The sequence below is a fragment of the Mizuhopecten yessoensis genome, unplaced genomic scaffold (genome assembly GCF_002113885.1).
Source record: "Mizuhopecten yessoensis strain PY_sf001 unplaced genomic scaffold, ASM211388v2 scaffold10829, whole genome shotgun sequence".
Classification (NCBI taxonomy): Eukaryota; Metazoa; Mollusca; class Bivalvia; order Pectinida; family Pectinidae; genus Mizuhopecten; species Mizuhopecten yessoensis.
Genome location: NW_018408742.1, coordinates 1,053,642 through 1,073,689, shown reverse-complemented (window position 1 = coordinate 1,073,689; position 20,048 = coordinate 1,053,642). Strand labels below are relative to the sequence as shown.

The following is a 20,048-nucleotide window of genomic DNA, read 5'->3' as shown; positions in this document are numbered from 1 at the left end:
AAGGTCATTTATTTGAACAAACTTGGTAGCCCTTCATCCCAGCATGCTTCTGGCCAAATATCATCACCCTAGGCCTATCAGTTATTCAGAAGAAGTTGTTGAAAGGTTTTAAACATATTTGACCCCTGTGACCTTGAATATAAGTCAAGGTCATTTATTTGAACAAACTTGGTAGCCCTTCATTCCAGCATGCTTCTGGCCAAATATCATCACCCTATGCCTTATGGTTACTGAGAAGAAGTTGTTTAAAGTAAAATGTTGACGACGGACGGATGGTTTGAGGTTCTTATATATCGCTTTATCACAACCTAGTTCGTAGGTCATCTCAAAGCGGTTCACAAATTATTATCCATGGTTATAGGGCCTATGCAACCAGCCAATATCGTTCTCAACTCCCTCGGGAGCATACAGCCGGTGCTGCCATTTCGGCGCTCACAGCTAGCATTCTAGAATTCTAGCACTGCCCAACCACGTTCTTATTTATAGCTGAGTAGACTGGAACAAGCAGAGTAAAGTATCTTGCTCAAAGATACAACACAGTGCTGTGCCTCGAACCCGCAACCCTTAATTCGGTCACGAGCCCGGCGTCCTACCACTAGACTTCTGCACCTCCGTTATGAGTGCCCTTTGATCTTTTTCTAGTCTGAGCTTCCTTTGTCCTTTACCACAATTTACTTTCTTACTTAAAAATAGTGCATTTTATGGCTTCTTAAGTTCTGCAATCTTCTCATTTTTTTCCAAAACTACTAAACACCCAAGGTGATTTTTAAGTCAAATACGGTAATGTGATATCAAATTCACCATGACATCGATATGATTAAAAATTTAAATCATTTCTATACCTGTCAATATAATTATCCAAGTACCGAAACTCCGCTAAATTATCCCGTCGTTAAACTAATTCAATTAATATACTGATTATTGATGTGCAGTCCTGCAAATATTAATTTCCGATATCGATGATCCTGCTGAAGCATGCAAATTCAAACCATATTGATTCCCATTATGACCACAGCAGTTGTATACACTTTCCTGGGATTACCACAACATACCTTGGTGAAACTTGAGAAGTTTAATTGATTTGCGTAAGTGGGAAAGTCCATTAGAGTTACTGATACCTGTTTAATAGTGTAAGCACTCTCTCCCCCAGTGAGAAGTACCAACTAGAGTTCAAGCTCATCACAAATTAATTCTCAGCTCGATCCAGGAGATGGGTACTCAAGTTTTCAGGAAGTTGATGGAATCGGAGCATTTGTGCCATAGTCAATATTGGAGAAAACAAGAAAGGAATAAAACAAGCCATTTCCATGTTGGCTTGAACTATCAATGCCCTTTTCATATCCTGTACATCAATATTATGCCAATAAAAGAGATACAAATGTCGAAAGAGAAAATGATAAACATAAAATATTGTTGTTTTGGTATTTTTTTATTTAAACAAATGCATATTTATACATTCTTTGTACATCAATAATACACCAATAAAATAAATGCAATTCTCAGAAGAAAGAATAACTAAAACAAAACAATTGTGATCAACAGATGCATATAAAATAAAGGACTTTATATATGGCTTTTAAACAAAATCTAAAATTCCTGTGGTCTAAAATTCCTGTTACTATATGACAACGGGAAAGTTTCTAATTAAACAAGCATTTGACATATAGCTAATGCTAGGATTACTGTCTGTTGTTCAAATTAAAACCTGACAATACAATCTGCAAAGAAGTCTCCAAGATATGCTGATCTAATTTGCACACAAAATAAAATCGCAACAAACAATTATTAAACAGACCATCAGGTCACACCTTACGCAGACTTCTGGCACCAGTACTGTTTAAGGTTTTAATCAAACCAGATTTTCAGCAACATGATAATCAAGAGGGATGCAAAATCTAAAAAAAAGCGGTAAATAAGGCACAAAATAACTGGGTAGCTTCAATGAATTGGTGTGTTTGTAGTTAATAGCTCGCATGCTCCAAATCTTAAATAGAATAAGAGCTCAAAGAGATGCTTAAAAGTCATGCCCTGAAACAGACACAGTTCCAAAATGGACCACACATGGAAAGAGAGTATTAGGCTGAAACAGAGAAAGGGCATCTAGTGTAAATTGACAGTCTTAAAGATCCCTGCCCCACTGCATTATGATTTTTCCTATATACAGTAACTTCCCCTTAACCTCCATCCCTGTCCCACTGCACTGTGGTTTTCCCTATATACAGTAACCTCCCCTTAACTTCTTTAAGTATCCCTGCCCAACAGCACTTTGGTTTTCCTATGTACAATATGATATTTCTCACCCATATAACATGTCTCTTATTGCATTTGATAAATCATGACATCGAAATAAAACATCATGTTGCCCTCATAGGGGTCATGTTGCCTTGAAACACTATGATGTCATGCAATGATACAGTTGATCTTTCATATGTATAGCACTGAATCCCCCAACTCCCCTCCCCACCTGCAAAAATGTTGCCTTTCCTGTTCCCTAAAGGAAATTAAGCAATAGCAAGCAATTATCAACCTCTTCTCTTTTTTTTTGCATTAGCTAAGGGATTAAAAATTGCTAGAGGAATGTGTAAACAAATTCACCAAAAACAGATAAGAAACCTTTCCTAATCATGAAGGTATGAGGCAAGACTGTAACAGACAACAGCTGGTGTGTGTTTGAGAATTAACACATGGAGAGGTGTGCATCGGATGATGGACCTGGTCGACCATATCTTAAGACAGTCAATGTTATATCAGGATACAGCCGACCATTAATGTAAGTCAGCACCATATTGTGCAGCCTCTGTTATTTTCAGAGTTAACTTTTTTTTTCATTTCTGGAAATATGTATGAATTGTGTGTCGATCTATAAGCACCTCAGGGTTGTTCTGCAGTCAACCACTTTTAGACAAGACAACAAGTTCACCTGAATATTTAAGCAGTCATAGCAAAATATTCTCATTAAATATTATCTTGTACTACAAATATTTCACTCTCAAACTCTATCGGCTCTATCTGTTGAAACTACCAGCCAATATTATTGTATGATTCTATGCTTTTGTGTTTGACACATTTGACCCCTGGGACCTTAAAAATAGGTAGGTCAAGGTCATTTTCATCCTCAAACTTTGACAGGCTCTATCCCAGGAAGCCACCAGTCAAATATGAAGATTCTATACCTTTTAGTTCTTCAGGAGAAGTCTTTTAAAGCGTTTGACATGTTTGACCCCTGTGACCTTGAAATTAGGTCATGATCATTTTCATTCTAAAACTTTGTCAGGCTCTATCCCAGGAAGCCACCAGTCAAATATGAAGATTCTATACCTTTTAGTTCTTCAGAAGAAGTTGTTTAAAGCATTTGACATGTTTGTCCCCTGTGACCTTGAAATTAGGTCATGGTCATTTTCATTCTCAAATTTTGTCTGGTTCTATCCCAGGAAGCAACAAGCCAAATATATAGATTCTATACCTTTTAATTCTTCTTCAGAAGTTGTTTGAAACGTTTGACATGTTTGACCCTGAAAGTAGGCCAAGGTCGTTTTCATTCAAAGTTTGTCGGGATCTAAACCCAGGAAGCTACCAGCCAAATATGAAGATTCTATACTTTTTAGTTCTTCAGAAGAAGTCGTTTGAAATAATTGACACAATTGACCCATGTGACCTTGAAAGTAGTCCTTTGTCAGGCTCCTACCAACAAAGCTTTCAGCCAAATATCATGACTCTAGGCCTGTCCGTTCTTCGTTGTTTAAAGGAAAAGTTGACGGACAACGACGGACGGACGACGGACACCGCACCATGACATTAGCTCACCTGCCCGAAAATGTGAGATAGTCTATTTCATTTTGTTTGAAATCCATGGTACATATTTGAATACAACACAATAAATACATGATTTTGACTTCCTAAATGCCAAATTTTAGTCATTTTAACCAATTCTAAATTCAATAAGTTTACCACAACCGATGCAGTGTCCTACCACCAAAATTGGAAATAACGATTTTTGAGAAATTCATCAACAAAGTTTTACAAAGTAAGTTGGAATTATTATTTGAAATCAGATCAAGAAACAGATATCAGTTGCCTGCTTTTTCATTGATTTCGTCTAGTATTCCAGAAGTGAGGGTTGTTTTGTTCTGTCAAAATCAATGAAAAAGATTATTTCATTTTAGATGGGGGTTTTTAGTTTTTTTTTCATATATTCAATCATATATACAATTGTTACAACATGTGATACATACATACGTCCAAATCCAATTACAAGAGTACATCTATTAGAAAATTACATACAATTATAAATAATGAAGTAATAAATAGATACAATTTTACTATATGTACATTAATCTTTAGAAATATGTTTCAAAATTGTTTGGAAAGAGTAAATCATAGTTCATTTTCTAATTAATTATTTCAGTGATAAAGTTCCATTTATTTTTAGTTTTGTCCCTTTTCTTAGTACTGTAAGAGTACAGACCAAATTCTTCATTTTTTTTGTAGTAGGATAAATATAATTTACCTGTGGAAAAAGACGGAGTAGTCTCCCTTTGCTTACAATAATAGATGAAAAACTTCAAGAGTAAAAAAAATGTTTCATAATCAGATCTTTTAAGTCATGCTTCATAGATATATATCTACACCCAAAAGTATTTTAAAATAAAATTGCAAGACCCCTACTAGACTGAAAGGAGTTGAACCACGCCTCATACCCCCATTCCATTTTCCAAATGAGTATCTATTAAAAAAGTAATATCATAAAGTTTTCTACATCTGTCATTTTAAAAATGTCCCTTCTTTTTATCGGGTCAGAGGACAATCCCCTACAATTTACACTCCCTACTTTTCGATCTACCATATATCTGAAAACACTGTGAATTTATAATGAAAAATAACTTTACAATGAATATTATTTCGGAAGTGGACAAGAAAAGATAATTGCTTTATTGATTAAAAAGGAAATGGATATACATGTATAAACTAGACATAACAATATGTACATATGATCTTTTTGAAAAATTCCTTTTCCTAACCCTTCATCCCCCTCCTCCCCAACTTCCCTACCCCCGAAAGAAAAACTGAATACATCGCTATTCTTTGTTCTGCATCTCTATGACCAAATATATCATTAGTTAATCAATGAACAATTAGTCTGTGTACTCGACTTAAATAGGGTACAGTATTCGAAGTGGTATGAATAATGGGTAAGAAAACTACTTTAGACATAAAATATCATTATGGGAGTCCGGACCTAGTTTGGGTTCCCATATAACGATTGGTATAATTTTATATGACAAAAGTATATGTAGTTATACGAGAGGACTAGAGTATTTAATAGATATTACATATATATATATATAACGGAACAGTTTTGAAAGGTCAACTGAAAAGCCAAACCAAATCCTGACTCTCCCATCAGCATGAGACAGTACCCATAACAAATCAATAGATCATGGCATGGGAACATACTAGGAAATAAGTATTTTCTCAAGTAGTGTGAAAACTATTAGTGGATCATAATACTTGTATTATTAATAAATCGCTGAACAATTAATTGGTCACATGATAAATCTGCTTTTTCTGCTAATATGGACTGAACTTATGCAGTATTTGCAGTAATATGCATAATGGGTAAGAAAAACATGATTTAAGATATATAGATTCTAATACCCAACTAGTAATTATAATGTTCTTGTTAAACATAAATCATTTACATAATACAATTGTGAAATATAAACAATGAATACTGCTGTCTGTGCAGTCAGATATCTTTGATCGATATATACTGTACTATATTTTATAACAGTTTATCTGGTTACATGGTATCGCATAATGAAGGCGAATATAACAAATTGTTGATTATATCTATACTGAACATTTTTGTAAGCTTGATGGTAAAACACATCCATAGATAAACCTTGTGTTAAACAAAGTAATACTTATATTATTTAATAAATCGATAAACAATTAATTGGTCACATGACAAATCTGCTAATATGGACTGAAACTTATTTTAAATTTCATTTTAGATTTTGCTATTGCTATAAATGTCATCTGAAAACAGCTGACAATACAATTTTTTTTAATATTGTTTGTTGAGATTAGGAAATATAAAGAGATTTCAGGAAATAATAGCACCATTTTCCATTGGGAATGGAGCCAATGACAATGTTTGGCCCCAAAAGAAAAAGGTCTAAGCAATACTTACATGTATATGACCACCAACATATTCAACAATTCCATAAAACCTTTCACTTAATCTCTGTCTACAACATCCTGCAAGAAAGTGTAGTTATTGTAAATCTTTGTAAAAAAAACACACAAAAAAACGTAGCCATGGAAACTGACATACATTTACTCAGTTTAAACAAATTGATGTGAAAGTTATGTAATTTGTAAGCAGCACAACATACATTGGAACAGCACCGGAATGAGGAAGATTGATGTTCAACAGACTGACCGGTAAATTATGGCCAGCTCCATGAATACAGGTTTTCACTGGCTCCATCCTGTTGTCAGATATATAGCATGGTGGATCAAACGGGATCCTAATAGGTCCCAGGTGAAAATCAAATTTACACTTATTTAAATAAACATAAGTGTGTTTTAATCTCCTGGGACTCGGAGGGAAAGTTATGGACCACAGCTGGGACCTGAGAAATTGTTACAGCTATAATTTGGCCTAAACTTAAAGGTGTTAAAATAATAAAAGGCGGAAGGTAGGTTAATTCAATTAACTGGGAGCATAATCCTTTCAGAAATCAAGATTGGAACTCAGCTATCGAGATGTGGATCTCGCAAGGTTTTATTTTATTACAGGTCAAAACTTGAAAAAAGTCGATAAAACGTCAGAATAATTCGGACTAGTACATGTTATCAGGGCCATGTTGTATTTTTAAAAGTTGCAGGGTTGAGCAAGGTTCAGGGACTATAGGTTTGACCACATATAGGCCTACTTACAGAGATCCTGATTTGCAAATAAAACTGCTCCAAAAAAGCTGAAATTTCGTCCAAAATTTTGTTTAAGCAGGGACAGTATATAGAGTGGGTTACGTCACGGTAGGGAGGTAGGGATATTTGAATCTTTTGTTTTTGGGCTACAAAGATGGGTGTAGGTATTGTATATGCTTCACTAAACGTCCCTGGTTTAAGTTATTTGTCATTTGTTTCAATACCATCACTCAGAACATTATAAACAGTTCAATTTGTTGTCATCAATTAGCTTTTTGGAAGAACCAAAGGGAGATTGATAATAACATTCTTAATGTGGTGTATTATCACTAAATATGAATGGTGTTGTCATCAAATTTATGACAAATTGAAGAAAAATTGCGGAAAATAGACTCACCTGTTTCTCTTCAATGTCAATAAGAAAGGAAGAGTTACATCCCTCAAGCCAGAAACAAAACGTATGCTTTCGCGGGGTAATTTCGATTACAATGGAGAAATTTCAATGCAGCATTTCATGACAGTGAATGAGGTCATTTAAATGTGCTGTTAATGTATATATGAAAGAACTAATAAACAATAAATAACTAAAATCTCAATATATTGGACCCGTACCAAACACGTGACATAAATCTATATTGAGCATCTGTATCATGTGACCTACTAAGAAAAACTTTTGAAAATGGCGAACGTTTCCTCGTCTGATTTGTTGTGGGATCATGCAGGCGAGGATTTAGAGGACAATCCCTTGATAAATACCTATAGCACCGATACTCCGGCTAGACAAAGAGGCAACAGGTAAGTCCGCGCTCGCACGTTGGGAATAACTTAGTAGATATTGTTAATGCAGTAAAAACAAATTAGTTTCACTCAAGAGTTCAAGAGTGAATTTGCGCTTCACGTTTTTCTTCTGAGAGGGTACCCAAAATGGAGCACATAACCTTTTCAAGAAAATCATTATCATTGGAACAGTTTATTTTTTTGTTCCCAAAATAAGACAAAGGCTACATTTAGCTTTCATTTTATGTATTTCTTTGGAATCAGCAGCGCGTGTATCTATTTATAGAGCTAATTTACTTGCGTCAGTTGCGAGTCATGTTTTCTTGGAAATTTTAGCTTGCCTGCCGCCGGTACACAGAATGGAACACCGAAGTCTGGTTATAAAAAAAAACTGACAGCATTTAAAAAAAAAATCATTTCAAGTTTTTTTACGATTTCTCTCATAAATTGTAAAAAAAAAAATGTCCTTTCGCGTATCTGGAGAACATGAAAGAAAATGACAGGCGCAGATCTGAATTGAGGCTGACCTCTATTTCTGTGCAACCTGAACCGTTTCAACCAGGAAATGTGAATCAGTGACCTAGGGTATTGATGTTGTCGCACCCATGGAATTAGATTTATGTAGATAGTTCAATTAATTTTGTTTAAAATGTCCAAAAGTTCTAAAAAGATATTTATTACTAATAGCATTAAGGATGTCTCATTAAGTCCCAGGACTTAGATACATTGAGGTCTTTGTACATGCAAAAAGCAAGACTGTACTATGTAAAAAAAATTAATCCAAATAAATTCAATTGTGAAAGGAACATTGCCACCCTTCAGAATTAATTAATGTGTAACAAATTTAGCTGATTCAAAGATGATAAAATAAGCATAAGGAAAAATAATCTTTGTACATATATATTAACTTCAGACTGAAGCAACTTAAAAAATAGGTTAATATGTATACAGTATCAATTATTTGATAAAACATCTGAGACATTTATGTAAATCAGTTCAGTTATTTTTTTAATAGATGTCCAAAAGTTCAAAAAGATATTTATAACTATAAATACTCAAGGTTAACTCACTTATAGTCCAGGGACTTATTTACATTTACCGGTAGGGTTTGTATATGAATATTAAAGTCAGTATTCCGTTTGATGAATGTTATCACCAGATATCAGCCTTTGACAAGATACTGATTCAAAACTGGACAAATAATTATATACACAATGTATAGACAGTTCAATCAGTACTTATCAGGTTATATTGACGTTATTCAGTCAATAAAACTAGAGATGTTATGTGATCTACCACACATACAGAACATGATCAGCTCATGATAAAGGAGTGAAATGATTATGAAATATGGCGTGATTTTGGCTCCTTTTATAGGGTGACACATTCACAATTTAACAGTGACACAAGAATACTGAAGATTATATATAGTGACGCATCACCTCTTACAGCTGTGTATGGCTGGTATATAAAATGGGCAGAATTTTGGGCTACATTGTCAATGGGATTTAGGCAGTTTTTCCCACTATGATTTAAAGAAAAAGTTCAAGATTTAAAATCTACACTTTAATATTTGCTTCCAGTAAAACACATTTTCATTTCCTAATTTTCCTTATGGATGTCTTATTCTACCAATATAACATTTAAAATAAAGGAGAGAAAAAAGGAGGAAAAGTGGATTTAGATGCTTCAATAAAATCAAACCATCAATTTCCCCAAAATAAAGGAATATGTCACTTATCAAAAAAAAAAAGCAGAAAAAAAACATTCTGGTTTCATGAAAACTGCTTGTGCATTTGAATGTTCCTCCACATATCTAAGTGTGTGGTCGGGTAGTGCAGTCGATAACTCACTCACCTTTCACAAAGGGGTCCGGGATTTGATTCCCTGATGAGACGTAAAAGGTATGGGGGTCATGCACCTGCCTGACCATGTTGGACGTCTTCTCCAGGTATTCCGGTTTCCTCCCACATTAAGACTCTCTGAGCCCTTCCATCTGGGCCAACAAGAGTGATTTATGGGTAACTTGTTTTTATAATTGTTGTAAAATAAATAAAATTCACATTTTTATATATATGAATAATTTTGATAATTGCTGAGTATCTGAAATCTCATAAATTTGTCATCATCTTCAAACTTTGATTAAAAATGAAGAGCTCTCTTGCATAGAATCCTCATGTCCATAAATATCTTGTTTGTGCACATACAGAGGAATTAAAAAAAATATTGTGAGGACCCATCCACCATCTCTCTAAGTAAATCATGCTTTCGTTTGGAACTCGTCAACTTTATGAGGACCCATCCACTATATCTCTTCAAAATGGGACTCGTCCACTTTGTGAGGACCCATCCACTATATCTCTAAGTAAATGGGACTCGTCCACTTTGTGAGGACCCATCCACTATATCTCTAAGTAAATGGGACTCGTCCACTTTGTGAGGACCATCCACTATATCTCTAAGTAAATGGGTAAAATTATGAACTAATAGTCCTTGATAATGACCCATATTTTCCATGAGCCGGTGTTTTCATTTAAGAACTTTTGATATAATTCCAGGCGTGCTGTACATGATATTGATCGTGAGGGTGTCCAATTGTCCTATTATCAGACGGTGAAGCTGCTGGAAAATCTGGAGGAAAGCAGTGAAACTCTTAAACAGTACCTGGAAGATCTCAACGAATCATCACAGGAGAATGACAGGGTCAGTATATAGGATACTCTACATAATAAGGTCAATACATAGCATAATCACAGGAGAATGACAGGGTCAGTATATAGGATACTCTACATAATAAGGTCAAGGTCAATACATAGAATAATCACAGGAGAATGACAGGGTCAGTATATAGGATACTCTGCACAATAAGGTCAAGGTCTATACATAGAATAATTACAGGAGAATGACGGGGTAAGAATATAGGATACTCTACGCAATAAGGTCAAGGTCTATACATAGAATAATTACAGGAGAATGACGGGGTCAGTATATAGGTTACTCTACGCAATAAGGTCAAGGTCAATACATAGAATAATCACAGGAGAATGAAGGGTCAGTTTATAGGATACACCACTCGATAATGTCAAGGTCAATATAAAAATATATATGACACATCACAGGAGCTTTACAGAGTCAATGTAAAGGATATTCTATAGTACATGATAAGGTTAAGGTCAACACATAGAAAAAAAAACCACTGGAAAATGAAGAGATTAGTGTTTTTGATATACCACTCAATAATGTCAAGGTCAATATATATATGACATATCACAGGAGAATTACACAGTCAGTATTTAGAACACCCTGCAAAATAAGGTCAAGGTTAATGACAATTCAAGATCAAGTCAAAGATCAGTATCCAGGTATATAGGACAGTGAAATATAAGGTAAGAAAAAGTAATGGGTTATATAATTAAATATCAAGAAATGATTGTCAATATTTTTGTACATGTATGAAGCAACACAGCTCAAGGTCAAGGTCACAATATGTATATGCTCAGTGTATATATAGATACAGATGTATAGAAAATATCACAAACAGGCCTAGGGAAGTGTCGGAATCAGTTTTGCGAGATTAAGAAGCATCACATAAGGATGGGGTACAATTGTTTGTGTGAAGGCAGTATATAATATAATTACGTAAACTTAATGGTAATAACTACTTACTGTTGCCTTAATTAGATTAGGTTGCACTTCAAAATCTCCATCAGTTTAATCAAATGAAGGCTAATATGCATTTATATTGACCAATTATGTCTGTAAGAATTATTTTGTCAACAGGATACCACAACTATCAACAGCTCTATGAGACAGAGATTTTGCCAGAAATGTCTGCGAGCGCTTCAACAAATCACAGGAACAAAGACCATTATCTTTACCCTGCTCTTACAGGTGTGTACTCTGTTAACCACGGCAACTAGATCATTTATTACAGGTAACTATGGTAACTACAGAAACTATAACCAAACAACAACATCATACTGGGTCATTATAGTACACTTGCTGTACAACCGGCGAAGTGACATTATATACTGTCTGTATACTAGGAAACTTTCGCCCAGTCAAACTTTCACCCTTTGCCCAGTCAAACTTTCACCATTCACCCAGTCAATCTTTCACCCTTCGCCCAGTCAAACTTTCACCCTTCGCCCAGTCAAACTTTCACCCTTCGCCCAGTCAAACTTTCACCCTTCGCCCAGTCAAACTTTCACCCTTCGCCCAGTCAAACTTTCACCCTTCGCCCAGTCAAACTTTCACCCTTCGCCCAGTCAAACTTTCACCCTTCGCCCAGTCAAACTTTCACCCTTCGCCCAGTCAAACTTTCACCCTTCGCCCAGTCAAACTTTCACCCTTCGCCCAGTCAAACTTTCACCATTCGCCCAGTCAATCTTTCACCCTTCGCCCAGTCAAACTTTCACCCTTTGCCCATGAAATCAATTTTCGTCCAGGGGTAATTTCACCCTTCACATTTAGTTACTACCTGTACGTATATTATGTTATTTAATTATATTCTCCGTTGAAATCTATTTCAAATCCTTATTAATTTACATGGTTCTGTTTTCATCTGTGGAATAAAATACTACAATTGTTACATGCCTAATATATATGTAATCACTAGCACAGCTTAGACTTTCACGGCAGAGCCGTTTAAGATTGATTTGAGATTCACTGAAACCCCTCAACCCCCATCGTCGGATACCCACGGTTGATTTCGCATCGGTACTCACTTAGTACCGAAGCGAAATCAACCGTGGGTATCCGACGATGCTCTCCCCCATATATATATACAACTATGATAGATTTCTAGCTGCTAAAATATAAAAATTCTAGCTGATAAATTTGTCTATGCCAGATAGAATTGATCACCAAATTTTAAATCATGGACAATTTTATATCAAAATGAAATTACGAACACTTTTGGCTGGGAAAAGTTTGTGCAATATATATGTAGTATAATACCACAACCTTTACTCTCCGTAGTAATTAAAGTCTAATGGTCTTTTTCAGGGAATAAATCTACTAATCCAGACCATCATCGACATCTGGTCAAAGAAAGATGATGACAATGCTATTGTGGTGGTGAGTGTTTCTGAAAAAATAAATAAATAATTCAGTGATAATGATGATGTTTATAAGTCGTTACCATGGTAATACATTTAGATACTTAGTCAAGAATTGTACTTGTATGGTACTTTTGAGTACTGTACATAGGTGTAGAGTAGTATTATACATGGTATTTTCATGTAAGTTTTGAGTAGAGATGAAAACGAAAGTACCTTACTTGTCTAAAGATGAAGCAGGCAGTAAGCTTACTAAACAGACTGGTCAAAGCATGACTGTATTATCACATTGTACCTGTATCTTATTTCCTGTATTTCAGAGTTGTGTCACCATGATAGTTTTACAGCTTGTCAATCTCATCCTCATCATGTTTAGTTCAGGTAAGACTAAATATGGTCCTTTTTTGAAGCAATTTTCGTGAGTCTTACGCTCAATTCATTAGATGTGGCATGTATGCGGTTCTCAAAGATGGAATAGTTCTACTCTCAATTCAAGGAGTTAAATTTCAATACTCCAGGAGTTACGCTCACCTTCGCTCTCTGTACCCCTGGAATATGTCATAGAAAAATTGAATATGCACGGCTAGCTATTTGATTGGTCTCGGGTAAATTACAGAGGAGCGACACCCGACTTCAAAGCCAGTCAATTTTACCATAACATGACGGACAGATTCTTTTGATGTACATCAAAGGATCAAACTAGTCTTCTCGTGTCATCCACAAAGGTGGCGCACACTGCGCCTTTCATTTTGCTATGACATATTTCAGGGGTGAAGAGAGCGAAAATGAGCATAACCCCCAGAGTATTGAGTATCCATTAGTGTGCTTAATGTTACCTGTTAAAATGCAGCGAAATAAGATTGTTTACAATTTGTAGGATATATATGTATATTAGTTCATTTGCTCCACTAAATGACAGAAATTCTTGAAAAACTAAAAATTTAATAAAAAAGTTTATATGGGTATATTTTTGTATACGTATCATTGTGATATAATATCACATAAACTACTCGTCAATTCTTTTGATTTGATGAAAGTAGTAGACCCAAGGTTGTATGAGTTATAGGTAGGTATACGTAGATCAGTTGGATGCTTCTCTCCGAGTGTGCATGGATACCAAATTAAGGTGTATGCAGGGTGAAGGTCATCCAATATGTAAATATATGGTGAGGGATTCGAACCCTAACACAGCTGCTAAGAGTCAAAACTAGTCGGCTGTAATAAACACCCACTCAAACTAGTCGGCTGTAATAAACACCCACTCAAACTTGTCGGCTGTAATAAACACCCACTCAAACTAGTCGGCTGTAACAAACACCCACTCAAACTGGTGATGCCTCAGCTGTGTTGGGATTGGAACCCCTCCCCTTATATTCTTCTGATTTGGTAGTGAAGCTTCCAATTTTTATACCACATTGTTTACTTTGGAAGTCATTCACATTTTTCTACTACATGTACTATTTATGCATAAATTCATTATGTAGGACAAATATTTACATAAGTATAAATTGCAGTGATTAATACCTATTAAGTTCAATGTCTGTTTAATTTCCAGTCAAGTTGGCACAGCAACTGGTGGGACGGAAAGTCAACGGCATCTTAATGGTCCAGTCCTACTTTGCCTCCATTTTGTTGTTTGCAGGACTGTACACTGTCACAAGTCGATTGAAGGTAAACTGGGATTTATATGTTTAATACTGTTTGGTTACAAATGAAGCTCTGACTGTATATACTGGTGATCCAATGTCTTCGTGATGTGAAGAAACCTGAAAACCTAAAAATTCTACTGATTAAACTGTTATATCAGCTGTACTTAATATTCACGTACGAACACACTGACAAACAATTTAGTGTCTATTTCAGCAAAATTGCCAACACAAAAATATCTTTTTTATGAATTTTAGTATTTTTGGAAAATATTCCAGATTAAACTTTTGCAGTTACTTCTCCTTCATATAATAATGCTTTGAACAATTTGGTCCAGAACAAACACAATAACACAGCATCATGCAGTTATTTTTCATTGAGTTGATGTTGTGTCTGTGAGCCTGACCAACATCAAATTTCAGCCAAAACAATTCTGTGAATATCAGCATTTTCGCTCAATAACTACAGTTGTTCTTCATTTGCTGGAAAGAATGAGAGAAAAGTTTCCTCACTTGTTCATCAATGATAAGTAAATTCCAACTTTGAGTTTATGAACTGGTACAATGTATATGATATGTAGTGTGGTCGTAGATCAAAACAGTAGTATATCCAAGATGGCGGACATTTGTGAACAGGGGGGGTGTACTCACAATTAAGCCCCCTCCATACTTCTGGTCAATCTTTTTTCGTTAGGGGTGGGGCTTATTTTAAGCCAGATATGGTAGTCAATCCCTCAGAAAACCTCTGGTATATCCCAATACTCTAATTCAAAACCATGCTGGTGTAATTTTCCTGTCATTCATATGCACATATGTATGAGAGATTCTGTTGAAATCGTTCATTTTGAAATCATTCATTTCTTTTCAGCCTGGGTCGTGGAAGGATATTCGCGAGTCAGTGGAGGAGAGTCCGGGCCTCATCATCGCATTATATACCAAATTTTTGTATTTCTCTGTTTCCACGGCAACTTTATGTGGTAAATACATTTTTTTTTTCATCCATTATGTTATATTTCAATGATATTACGTATATAAATTGTTACATGTGTTAATGTTGTTATATCATAGAGTTTGTGTTGTGTGTGAGAATCTGCATACTCAGAACTAAAAACAACAATAAAAGGTGTATATGTGCCCCCTAGGTGAAAAGCACACTTTAGAATGTCATCATTTGAGTTGTTCTTTCAGATGAAATCATTAAATCTTACCATATAAGAATAGTTTAGAAAGTTGACTAAAAATAGTCAAATTTAGGGTCCAAAATCAGGATTCTCCTCCCAAAACAGGAAGAATTGGCAATCATGCAAGTTACATACAATAGAACAGGACCATCATGCTACAATCTTACCTAGAGTTATCTTCTCCTGTGCACCATATTTCTTAGTCACTGGTTAAATGTCAAGAATCTTGACAAAGAAGGTTTTCCCCTTCTAGGGATTATTTCACTATATATTAACACTGCAATTCAGAAACATTTTCTCTGAGGTACATTTTATTTATAATAAGCATACAAATTGTAAATGAAATAGTGATTGGCTAGTAATTCAGTAAGAATTGTTTGATTCTGAAAATGTATGTCAATGCAAACGAATCGGTCAGCAGCATACACAGAAAACATAAGGAAAAACGTCATGCATTGTTTTATTGAAACATACATAAAAATGGTTAGAAAATCATTCTAATAAGATAAAGCACATAAAAAACACTGCATTACATCTTCCTAGAACACGTACTATTACTGCTGTAAGTATAGATCTATTACAGTAAGGACATGCAGTTAAGTTGAAGTATATCTTCAGTAAGAAATCGGCAGTAAGAACACAAAATTGTATACAAAACAGCAAAACATAATACCATTTTTTACTGCAAATAAGTTTTTTTTATTTCATGCAGTGATCTATGTATTCAAAGTTAAAATGTGTCAGAAACATTAAATTGTATATTCTGATTATCATCAATATTATTGCATCAGTATGTTAAAGAAATCCAAACTGATGATTGATTCTGAATTTCGGACCGATGTTGTATCACTAATGACCTTGACATTTGACCTTGCTGTTACAGGGACAGCCAGTACTTCCCCGTTCGAGTGGTACAATTACATATTTGTGTCATTACAGGTGAGAATAACAAATCTTTAGGTTAAATCACTTACATGTTTTCCCATTCGAGTGGTACAATTACATATTTGTGTCATTACAGGTGAGAATAACAAATGTTTAGGTTAAATCACTTACATGTTTTCCCGTTCGAGTGGTACAATTACATATTTGTGTCATTGCAGGTGAGAATAACAAATCTTTAGGTTAAATCACTTACATGTTTTCCCGTTGAGTGGTATAATTACATATTTGTGTCATTACAGGTGAGAATAACAAATGTTTAGGTTAAATCACTTACATGTTTTTTCGTTCGAGTGGTACAATTACATATTTGTGTCATTACAGGTGAGAATAACAAATGTTTAGGTTAAATCACTTACATGTTTAAACTTCATTAGATTTTCACAATACAGTTTGTGAGAAAAGTGGGAGATGGACTGGAACAGGGTTCCACTCTAGTTAACATTTACACCATAATAGTATTGGATGTTAAATAATTTCAAACCTAAACCTAATCTAGAACTCTTTTACATGGAAATTTTCACACAATATTTCAAATTGATTTTATAAGCACATCTTTAATATATTTTGGGGAAGGTACGGAAACGTGATTTGACTAGAATGAAGCTATTTTAAAGCAAGAAATAATGATATGAAAGAAAGTAACGCCTTCGTAACTGTTTGAGAAATGTATTAACTAATGTAAATAATTCTGATAACAACTATTTGTTATCCCAACAGATGTTGCTGAGTTTCATGTACTTTGCCTCCATTCTCGGCCATGCCTTAACACCCTTTGCTGGAGAAAGTCCCAAACAAACGAGGCTGCGAGCAATATCGGCAGCACGACGGGAACCTGATGCCATAACACCCTGTATCAGGGCCACGCCCCTACCAGCTAGTATGTTTACAAAATGAGTGGTTGAATATTATATCAGTCCTCGCGGGTTATTAGAAATTAAAGCGATTTGCAATGATTGCTTACATGCAACTCAAAATCAATATGAATCGGGCAATAATGCAGTATTAAAGTTACCATGCCACAATCCGTCTGAAAAACTGTGGTTAAAATTGCAGTCATAGCATTTCATAAATACTAAAAGAATATTGGTTTGAAAAGATTAAACATTTCAGGAATTGCATACATGTTTATTTACTGAAATCTTGTTGGGTTTTTCAGACTATGGGACCATCAATGATGGCTGATTGTGAAGGGCTTGGATTGGATAGCCAATCTCCTTAGAAACAAAAAGACAGAATAACAGTATTGTGCCAGTTCTCCGTGTACCTGTTACAGGGTGATGTTTTGAGTTCCATACTTATTCTGGACAATCAGAAAATGGAAACATATTCAGATTTGCAAAGAACATATTCTCACAGAATGTTGATTTGAGGACAGTGCCATCAAGCTTCAGATTCACTAGATTTGTAGTTACGGCAATGCATCCAATGTTTCATGTAAAACATACACCTTTCAAATTGTTCGTTTATGGGACTATTTTTGTGCAGAGATGACTTCGGGATTCAAGGAATCATCTTTTTTAGAAATATTTGAATTCTGTTGTGGTACATGAATTATTTTATACACATTACAAACAAAACAGGAACCAGGCACATCCATATTGACTTGGTGTAATGGTGGCATCATATAGACTATCTGATGGGTAAATCTAATCTCAACACCGCGGCACCATCAAAAGTCTCACACAATGGAACACCCAGTAATGGTGGCATCATATAGACTATCTGATGGGTAAATCTAATCTCAACACGGCGGCACAATCAAATGTCTCACACAATGGAACACCCAGTAATGGTGGCATCATATAGACTATCTGATGGGTAAATCTAATCTCAACACTGCGGCACCATCAAATGTCTCACACAGTGGAAAACCCAGTGGAGGGAGATCTCCCACACTGGGCTTCTTAGAGGTTGGCAACCCTGCTATCACAGTGTGTGTGGCACAAGGTCACAGCTTGACTTCTATTGACACAAACGCATCATTGAATGCATGGCTGCTGTATTTGTTGTGAAAATGATGCATAACAAAGAATCAATAATATTGTGACAAATGTTAGGTTTTGTTTTTGAGAAGAAAAGTCCATGCATTTTCTACAGTATAGCTGTGAGTCTGTTTCTGCCGGTGACATCATCCTCAGAGGGATCCCAGCTATTAAGCTCTATACAAACAAGTGTTTTGGATAAACATAAATTATTGTGATTTTGGTTTTACATAATTTCACTTCAAAAAATACTCAATGCAAGATTCCTCAATTTGGAAATATTTTTAGAGCAAAGTTTTTACTTTATACACAAACAATGAACATATTAAACGTACACAAAAGTTCAAGACTGACTGGTCTCTTTGTCAAGCTATGACTGAGTGAGTGATTTGCCGAGTCATAGCTTGACAAAATGTTAAAGGGACCAGTCGGTTTTGAAATGTTGCGACAAGTTTAATATCTTCATTGTTTCTATTCTATATATATTCTATACATATTTCTAATCACTTGTTTTAAGTCCTTTAACCTTAAATTATCTTTGATAATTTCTATATTTGACATTGATGATTTGATTCATTTCTCATAAATGGACAACGAAATCCAATGTTAATTGTGACTTGATCTGTATATCATTGTCAGTTCCCTGTAAACTTCGACATTGTATCTAACATTGTGGTGATTTGATAATTGTATATTTTTAGCTCACCTGCCCCAAGAGCAAGTGAGCTAATGCCTTGGCGCGTCGTCTGTCTGGCGTCGGTATTTTACTTTTAACAACTTCTTTTCAATAACCAAAAAGCCTAGGGTGATGATATTTGGCCAGTAGTATGCTGGGATGAAGGGCTACCAAGTTTGTTCAAATGAATGACATTGACTTATATTCAAGGTCAGAGGGGTCAAATATGTTCAAAACCATAAAACAACTTCTTCTGAATAACCAAAAGCCCTAGGGTGATGATATCTGGCCATTAACACGTTGGGATGAAAGGCTACGAAGTTTGTTCAAATGAATGACCTTGACTTTTATTCAAGGTCACAGGGGTCAAATATGTTAAAAACCTTTAATACCACTTCTTCTGAATAACCAAAAGGCCTAGGATGATGATATTTGGCCAGTAGCATGCTGGCATAAAGGACTACCGAGTTTGTCCTAATGAATGACCATTGTCCATTTTCAAGGTCACGGGGGTCAAATATGTTAAAACCTTTTAACGACTTCTTTTGTATAACCAAGAGGCCTAGGGTGGTGATATTTTGCCAGTAACATGTTCGGATGAAGGGCTACCAAGTTTGTTCAAATGAATAACCTTGACTTATATTCAAGGTCACAGGGGTCGAAAATGTTAAAAACCTTTAAAACAACTTCTTCTGAATAACCAAAAGGCCTAGGATGATAGGCCAGTAGCATGCTGGGATAAAGGGCTACCAAGTTTGTTCAGGGCTCAAATATGTTGAATACTGTAAACGACTTCTTAATAACCAAAAGGACCAGGGTGATGATATTTGGTCAGTTACATACTG

General features: G+C 35.3%; 2 protein-coding genes across 2 annotated transcripts in view; one reads left to right on the top strand and one right to left on the bottom strand.

The window, feature by feature from the left end:
• LOC110462740 overlaps nt 1–7,374 on the bottom strand; it is a 97,268-nt gene extending 89,894 nt beyond the window's left edge. Inside the window, exons 1-2 of the mRNA XM_021516870.1 lie at nt 7,334–7,374; nt 6,194–6,261 (exon numbers count right to left, since the gene is read on the bottom strand). The gene's annotated coding sequence lies outside the window, so the exon portion shown is untranslated. The remainder of the gene's footprint in view (nt 1–6,193; nt 6,262–7,333) is intronic.
• Nucleotides 7,375–7,606: 232 nt separating this feature from the next.
• LOC110462753 lies at nt 7,607–19,362 on the top strand. Its single transcript, XM_021516898.1, has 10 exons — nt 7,607–7,731; nt 10,272–10,416; nt 11,494–11,604; nt 12,721–12,792; nt 13,094–13,154; nt 14,329–14,444; nt 15,288–15,396; nt 16,484–16,539; nt 17,263–17,422; nt 17,702–19,362. Exons 1-10 carry the CDS (start codon nt 7,616–7,618, stop codon nt 17,725–17,727), a joined length of 972 nt encoding a protein of 323 aa, XP_021372573.1. The 5' UTR covers nt 7,607–7,615; the 3' UTR covers nt 17,728–19,362.
• Nucleotides 19,363–20,048: the final 686 nt, after the last annotated feature.